This window comes from Elephantulus edwardii, unplaced genomic scaffold (genome assembly GCF_000299155.1).
Source record: "Elephantulus edwardii isolate Elephantulus edwardi_28Jun2011 unplaced genomic scaffold, EleEdw1.0 scaffold00348, whole genome shotgun sequence".
In the NCBI taxonomy this organism is placed as follows: domain Eukaryota; kingdom Metazoa; phylum Chordata; class Mammalia; order Macroscelidea; family Macroscelididae; genus Elephantulus; species Elephantulus edwardii.
Genome location: NW_006400098.1, coordinates 1,209,158 through 1,217,510, shown reverse-complemented (window position 1 = coordinate 1,217,510; position 8,353 = coordinate 1,209,158). Strand labels below are relative to the sequence as shown.

At 44.9% G+C, this 8,353-nt stretch overlaps 1 protein-coding gene across 1 annotated transcript in view; it reads right to left on the bottom strand.

The window, feature by feature from the left end:
- Positions 1-1,763, bottom strand: part of LOC102849073 (killer cell immunoglobulin-like receptor 3DL3-like) — a 30,796-nt gene extending 29,033 nt beyond the window's left edge. Inside the window, exons 1-3 of the mRNA XM_006901868.1 lie at positions 1,747-1,763; positions 1,235-1,437; positions 552-839 (exon numbers count right to left, since the gene is read on the bottom strand). Coding sequence (XP_006901930.1) covers positions 552-839; positions 1,235-1,437; positions 1,747-1,763 — 508 coding nt within the window. The remainder of the gene's footprint in view (positions 1-551; positions 840-1,234; positions 1,438-1,746) is intronic.
- Between the last annotated feature and the right edge of the window lie 6,590 nt (positions 1,764-8,353).

The window sequence follows — 8,353 nt, the reverse complement described above, 5'->3', positions numbered from 1 at the left end:
TGGAGACTAAGGTGGGCCTGATACAGGCCATGGTCTTTGCAATCACTTGTTATGCATCAGAGAGTTGGACAATGACTAGGGATGATACAAAGAGAATTGATGCCTTTGAACTGTTGTGATGGAGAAGAGTATTGAACATACCATGGACTGCTAGGAAAATGAACAGGTTTCTCCTGGAGAGGGTAAAGCCGGGCTGCTCCTTGGAGGCAAGGATTCTGAAGCTTGTCTGACATACTTTGGACATGTTGCAAGGAGGGACCAGTACTTGGAGAGGGACATCATGCTTGGGAGGGTGGAAGGACAGTGCAGGAGAGGAAGATCCTCGATGAGATGGATTGATTCAGTGACTGGGGTAATGGGGATAGATGCGTCAGAGACAATAATATTGGCACAGGACAGAGCAGGGTTTAGGGCTGTTGTACACAGGGTTGGTATGAGTCGCAGGCGACTCAATGGTACATAACAACAACAACAATGAGATGCCTAAGATACCACATTAAATAAACACTTTGAGAACAGAGCCAAAATGCTAGCAACAAATCTGCACTTACCTGTGACCAAAAGGTCAAGGGGTTTGCTGGGCAGTGACCAGAGGAAGGGATGTTGTTTAGAAGTACCATAGCATCTATAGGTGCCCCCATGGGTCCACTTCACAGGGGAGATGAGAAAGGAGTTGTGATCTTGATGGGAATAGACCTGGATGAAGACGTTTCTCTCATCTTTGGACAGAAGGAAAATGTCGTAGTGATAAACTGTTTGACAGAGGAGGGTCACGTGCCCCCCTGAGGTCACGTTGGGACCCGGAAGAGCAGTTAGAGAGGGCATGTCCATGAAGACTCCTGAAAGAGAAGAGAGCACATTACGCCACCTTTCCCATGTTTTGAAAGACAGAACAAAGACTCTAGGGCAAAAATGTGCTTTCACCCTTTGTTGTTGTACATGGACCACAAAGACCAACCAACCAAAGTCCAAAATCACTTTTCTTATTTTCTTAATTGCTAGGAATCAGAGAGAAGTCTATGTATAGTGGAGGAGCTGAATATATGTCCCATACAATATGTCGGGGGTTTTTTAGGAAAGCCAGTTCCATTATGAAGGGTGATTACATCAAAGTCAGCCCAAAGGGAAATAAGATAGATTAGATAGAGACAGAAGCTAAGAGTCAGTCATGGTCAAGGCACAATGTGCTAGGGAGCAGATACACTGGGGACATTGCCTTTGGGGTGGCCCTTACCTGTCACCATGAGCTCCAATGGATCACTTTGTCCTGACCAGGTCTTTTCCTTTAAGTAGTTACAGAAGTAAACCCCTGCATTGACGCGTGTCACACTCCGGATGGAGAACTCAACCACTTCTCGGGCTCCATGTTGGATTCTTTCGTCCCACTGTTTGGGGTCTGCTATCACCAGACGTACGTGGGTCACCCCCGGTGGTCTTCTACAGCAAATGGTCACAGAACTGTGCAGGGGAATCACAGCACTTGGCACTGCCCAAATGGAGAGCTTGGCCTCTGGAAAACAAACAACCTGGAATGTAAAAAATTTTGTTGTCGAGAAAGCCCTCTTCCTGCTTCCCCAGCGTGTTGTATGAAGGACCCCACAAGTTAAGCCAAGTCACCTATTACGGATAAAGTTTATCGACTTGGCTTCTATGATTCTCTTGTTTTTTCCAGTTAAGATGTAGTGTAGTGCTAGCTTAAAATTGAGTGTTTTAGCCCTTAACTTAGCCCCCTCTGGTCTCCAGCACCTTACCTGCAGATGCATGATCTTGCAAATTATCAACAGCTGTGGGACTAGGATAAGAAAGAGAGAGTGCTTCCCACACTGAGATACAAGACTTGAGGAACACTGGAGCAAGACCCTGGTGAGTGCAAGACCCTAGTGGCAAGACCTGGATGATGGTGATGGAGAGACTAGGGCAAGGTATAACCACAGGAGCCCTGAGATAAAAGCCACACTGTTAAAGATTTTGCTGTTTTTTTCCAGATGGTGGAAGGAGAAGCTAACTGCTGAACAAAAACTGGAGCCTGGACTAATTGAGAAATTGTGCTTTGGGACTGGTGGACTAAAACCTGAACTTGTGTTGGGTGACATTCTTTGCCTCTCCCACTCTCTAACTTACGGCCCTAATAAACCCAACTCTCAGTAACACAAATTGACTAAAGTCTGAGGCAACATTTGAACCCAATAATTGGTGGAAAGACGAAAGAAGTGCAGGAGCATGGGGAAGTAGGCATGTTGACCTATCAGCTAGCTATTTGCTTGCTGTTTTGAGTATTGTTGATGGCACCAGTTTCCTTTTATGAAGCAGTCAGAGGTCACACTGGGCCACCGCCACCCCCACTTAACCTCTGTTTCTTTTGCATATAGTCATTCCACTGATGCTTTATGAGATAACCTAGTAATTTCCTTAATGATATCTGATATAATGAAATAATTTCTTTGATGAGACCTAATATAATGTCAGCATCTTTATAATGTGATCTGGCATGAACAGCTAATCAGTTGAAAATCCGTTTCACTGGGGGCATGGCCTCCATCAAATAAACATGGACATGGACAACTGGCAAAGCTCTTGCCTTTTGCTTAGTTTGGATCTTAAATATGAATCATCACCATCTTGACCCCAGTTGTTTGAACATGAGCCAGCAACATACCTATCTTGGCTTCATCAGCCTTGGAAGGTCAGCATTTGCCCAAGGAAAAAGCTCAGAAGTCAGAAAGGGACAGAAGAGAAGGAGAAATGGAAATCACAGGGAAGAAGCAGGAAAAAGGCTGTTACCATGTCGAGGCTCTAACTAAATGTTGCAAAATGCAAGTATGAGTTACTGAATGTGTTGCAGACCGAGGGTAAAGTATATTAGTAAGTATTAATATTGAGACAGACACCAAGAATGTATAAGTAAACAGAGGTAAAGCAGGAGGTGAACAGTTCTCAAACAACTGAAGTGCCGATCTCAGCTTCCCTGTGCTTTTATTGAAAATTGCCAGGGAGCAAATCACAAAGAGAATTCTATGCAAATGAAGCCAAGCTCTTTCTATTGAAAACCTTATGCTTGACTCAGGAGGGAGGGGTTAGCAAATACAATACAAGAATCCGGTAAAAGCCAACATTTGCCTTAGTGTCTACCCCTGTAAATATTTAAGGTTTGTCTTAGTGCTTCAGGGTGAATTCCAGCTTTGTATCCATGCCTCCCTCATATCCTGATATAGCATTTGGTTTATCACAAATATTTAATATGCAGTTTGGCTTCCCACATGAATGGAAAACCAATTTGCTCTGCATACTTTCTTTCAAATCACAATAAAACATTTTTAAATGCCCAGCATGTTTGGGATTTAAGAAATTAATAAAAAGGTGGTGTTAATGTAAAATTAAACACTATATGCCATAATCAGAATATTCCTGGCACATGGTGAAGGACAGCAGAAACCCCATTTTTTTATAAACCCCCATTAGCGCTGGAGGCAGAAGCGGGCCATAAAAATTCTTAGCTTAGGGCAAACACAAGTGCACTGGGTAAAGCCTTGTCTGTCCTTGAAAAGTAAGGAATTAGCTAGTGTCTACGTGACACAAAAAGAGTAAAGGCGGGCAAAGTAGCCAGCCCATCAAAAGCCGACCAAATGACTGATCCCCTGGCCTGCCAATCTCTCTGCCCTAACGGGGGCACTCAAGAAAGGGCTATAAAAGCAAGTGGGAGGGGGAACTCGAGGCTTTTTTCCTTCACCACCTTCCTGAGGAAGGAGAAAAGTCTCGACGTGTGGAAATAATATAATACACGCTCTTGACATTTCAGACGTGTTTTTAGATTTCTTTGAGGGGCATTTCGTGGGCAGAACACATGGAAAGATCTCAAAAAATTTTTATCTAGTTATTATTATTATTATTAGACAATGACATGGAATCTGAACACAGCGCTCTTCTGAGCTTTTTGTGAGCTGCATCTTAAGGGATGAAGCATCCTGTCTTCTCCTCATTTTAGAAAGGATGGATACAAGAAATTGCTCGCGGTGGGCTGCCCTCGGCCCCCGGTTCGGGGCGAGCCGTCACGGCCCTCTGCCCAGGCCGGGCTGCCCTCGGCCCCGGGCTCAGGGTGAGCCGTCGTGGCCCTCAGGGTGAGCTCCTCAGTCCCCAGATTGTGCCATCTGACCCTTGGGTGGGTAAGGAGGGGAAAAAAAACATAACAGAGTGCCTAGGGTATCCAATGTTACCTAGGCCACCTTCTGCCACCCTCCCCCCCAGTAAACCTGAAAGCAACACCCTCAAAGCCCTTCTATTTGTAACTCACAAGTTTGTTCTCTCTAGGTTTGCTCCCTTTCCTATAGGTAACCTTAACTCTGAGTTTTACTCCAGAATTGACCCTGAACCCTGTGCCAGTGACAAAAAGGAAATACAACTGACAGCTAAGGAAGCAAAGGAGGATGGAGCCTCTGGGTTCAACCAGCCATTTCCACTGGACCCACCTGGGAAAACACTTTGCAGTCCAGAGGGGAGCAAATGACAGGAAAATATCTTCTAACAGAGCAAGAAGGCAAGCAGCTTTAACCCAAGATCACCAGTAAGGTGATAAAGTGTCCTCCCTTCCCCCCTTTACATCTATGCCCCTGTTCAGCATGAAGAAGCCAGAGAGTCAGCATCCAACTCCCTAATCAATAAGACAGTTGGTTTAATTACTATTGGAAAATGCTTGTCATTCCTCTGTAGCATCTGGTCCCCACTGGACCCTCATCATTTCCTTCACCTGCTCCCCACACTAACCAAACTGTGAAGCTCTGCAACTGCATCCTGGCCCATCCTCACCCTTCTGCCCCCATTCCTCACCTCCTTGTACCCCCAATATGCTTTTCCCAATTAAAAAAAAAGAAAAGAAAAATAATTTCTATCCTCAGAAACCCTAAAAAAAAAAAAAGAAATTGCTCGCACACAGTCACAGAAGCAGCGAATGTTGAGGCCTGGACTTTGCATCTGCCTCTTTGACAAGAATGCCGGCCCTGTTCCAGACCTCTCCAAAGAGAATGAATCCTGAAATAACCACATGACAGCAAATGGGAAGAAAGCACAGGACACTTGCAAGGTGGGGAATTTGAGTAAATTTCTGCAATTCTCTGTGTCTGTGTTTTCAGTGTCGATCACACACACTTGTCTTTGCCTCGAACATCATTAAAACTGAGTGAGGATTCTTATCTGCCTCTCCTGTGCTGGTGGAAGAAAGTTGGAAATCTAGAGTCTATCCAGAGCCTGGAAGATTCTCACCCCATGAAACAGGTAGGATCATTAAGGGGGAAAAGCGAACAAAGAGTTCAGGGATGAGACTGTGCAGGAAGACAGTGAAAATCAGTCCTTGGTCTCCTCCCACACGGGACCTTCAAACCAACTCAGTGCTATCTTGGTGAAACAAAGAGGAAACACTCACCATTTTGGGCATGAATCTTTGAGTTCAGACAAAGTCCTGAAAAGGATAACAACACAGTAAGAGAGAGTCTCTCCATAATCGAAGGGTTCTTGATCATCTGAGATCAAAGCATCGCGTTGGGTATGGAGTGAAGGAAGTGTAGCCGTAGAAGATATCCCTCTGTGGTGACCTGAGCCCGTGAAGCCCTGAAGAAAAGTCCACCAGGGGAGGGTTGGAGGCCATGAAACCCAGAGTTATCAGTGCCCTCTCCTTCCTGCCTCTCATATCAATTTTCTTCTCAGCATTCACTCACCCAGGACAAGTAAGACAGAGAGACTGGAGATCATGGTAGTGTCTCAGCCCAGACCTGCAAGCACCACAGCTTTGTGGGTCATTCTGAGGACGGAGACTCCCTTGAACTTCCTGGATTGAGAAATCCTTGTAAAACACTGCTACTACGGGTCTGATGAAATGTTCTTCCCTTTAAACAGAAAAGCAATGACTCATACCTCGAGTCCAGGTACTTCTTCCTCTCTCTCCAACATCACAGGGGCTGAGAAGAAAGCTACCCTGTGGCTTACTTGTTTTGACTTTAGAGAAAGGTAGAGACTCAAGAAAGGAGCGTTATGCTACACATATTCTCTCCTCTCCTGAGATGTTTAGTGTTCCCTTGATCTTCCCGGGACCTCCCTGGCATCAAGAACTTGTGAGGGAAAACTTCTCCTTCGTCTTTTCCAATACAGAGGACAGTGAAGGCTGCCTGGGGTTACAGCACTGCCCTCTTTGATGTCCAGCAGTGCAGACAGATGGCATGACCATAAACACACTGCCATCAAAAGTCGTTGACGTTCTACTGAGTTTCTGAGGCTGTGAATAGGAATAGGAGGGAACGGCCCATTTAGGCGCCAAGGAGCTGCTAATGGTTTCAAACCCCAGAGACACGCAAACTTTGGGTAAGCAGCACAGTTCACCGCAGTCACCTACAGTGACCTTGAGAGCCTAGCAATATACACACCCAGAAAACAAGTCCTAGGCTTCATGTTTGAGCTCACAGAACACCAGCAGCAGCGACCTCCCTGGTCACTTGGGCCTTGGCGCTGCCCTCCCCGACAGTTAAGAGTTAAGGATATAGGAATCTGTTGAAACTTTTCAGACTAGATCCAGGTCTTTCCTGACCCCACAGAATCTGTCATCCCAGCCTGCTTCCACCCCAGGACAACCCAAATGCCACAGATTACCCTCCTCGAGGTCAGAGAGGATAGTTCAGGGGGCCAGCTGGTTTCAGCTGTATTTCTCAATCTGCCTTTAATAGAGGTTTGAGGGCCTCAGGTAACTTACTTTTATTCTGAGTCTCCATAAATTCAGACTTCCTTCCTTTCTCCCATCAGGTAGGCAAACAACAACTGTCAAGGGTTGTGATGAGTTTGATTGGGGATATGAGAGCGGTGTGTGTTGGGGCTGAGGAGTTCAGGACAGGCCTAATCGTCAACTGCTTTGAATGTCAAAAAGAGGAACTTTGATCTTCCGATGAAGACTTTGGAACCTGTAGGAGGATACTGAACGGTGGGTGGAAAGCCCAGGCTTGGTAACAGAAATGAGTCTGGAAATAGCTTTAAAGATCAACTTTGTGGTCAATGATTGGTTCATTGCAAATGCCTTTTTTTTAATATCCATAGCACTTTATTGCAGGTCTGGGAGAGCAGGAAGAACTCTCTGCTTCCTGTCTAAGGATGATTATTAGTTTTGTTTTGTTTTTAAAAAGTATCTATATTTTATTATCATAGCTTGAGGAGGTTGAACTGGGTGTGGAGGTGGTTACAACCTATTTTTTTATTATTATTATTAATTTCAATGAACATCTACAGAGAATTTGGATTTCCATTCATTCATTGTTGTACTTTTCTCCCCATCCACCCCACCCTCACCCCCAGTTCGCTCTTCTCCTTGAAAAGCAAAAGAAAAACTCCTTCATTGGTACACAATCCCCCCTCGCACACCCCCACCAGCCCCCACCCTGAGTATACTCCACTCTGCAACCCTCATTCCGGATTATTAGTTTTTATACTTGGGTTAGGTGTTAATCTTTTTTGTTGTTGTTAGAGTACAGACTTTATTTGGCTCTTGCCAGTTTTTTCACCAGTGACTTTTCCCTTTTCCAGGATTGAATCCAGCATAACCTGCTGCATTCAATTATAATTTCTCTATGGTTTTTGTTAGGTATCATCTGTTCAAATCACTGTACCAAAAAGAATTGATCCACATGGAAATATTTCAGGAATTTCTACTTAGTCCCCTCTAATTGGTGGTAATTTCTTGGTTGTTTTTATGAACAATTTTGAAGAACACTGGTTTGATGTTTTCTCATGATTATAATTCATTTTAATGAAAGTTTACAGCGACCTTGGATTTTCATTCATTCATTGTTGTAGCAAATGCCTTTTAAAAAAAGCCACCAATGGCAACCTAACACATGTTCCTCACCAGGTGTAAAGATTGACTGCACCTGTGCAAGAAATCACTGGAGAAGCTCAATGTCAGCAGTCAAAACTAGACCAAGGTGCTGACTATGGAACAAACCCTCAGTTCCTCATGTGCAAGTTCAAATTGAAGCTGAAGGAAATGAAAACAAGTTCACGAGAACAAAAATATAATCCCGAGCCTATCCTATCTGAATTTAAAAATTTCCTTAAGAATAGATTTGAGGTCTTTCGGCTTTCAGCTCGGAGGAGGCCTCGGTGCAACTTTCTTCGGTCGTCCCGCATCTGGGTTCATCCGACACCAGCCGCCTCCACATGCCGCCCAAGTTCGACCCCCAGCGAGATTAAAGTCGTGTACCTGAGGTGTACCGGTGGGGAAGTCGGTGCCACTTCCGCTCTGGCCCCCAAGATCGGCCCCCTGGGTCTGTCTCCAAAAAAGGTTGGTGATGACATTGCCAAGGCCACCGGTGACTGGAAGGGACTA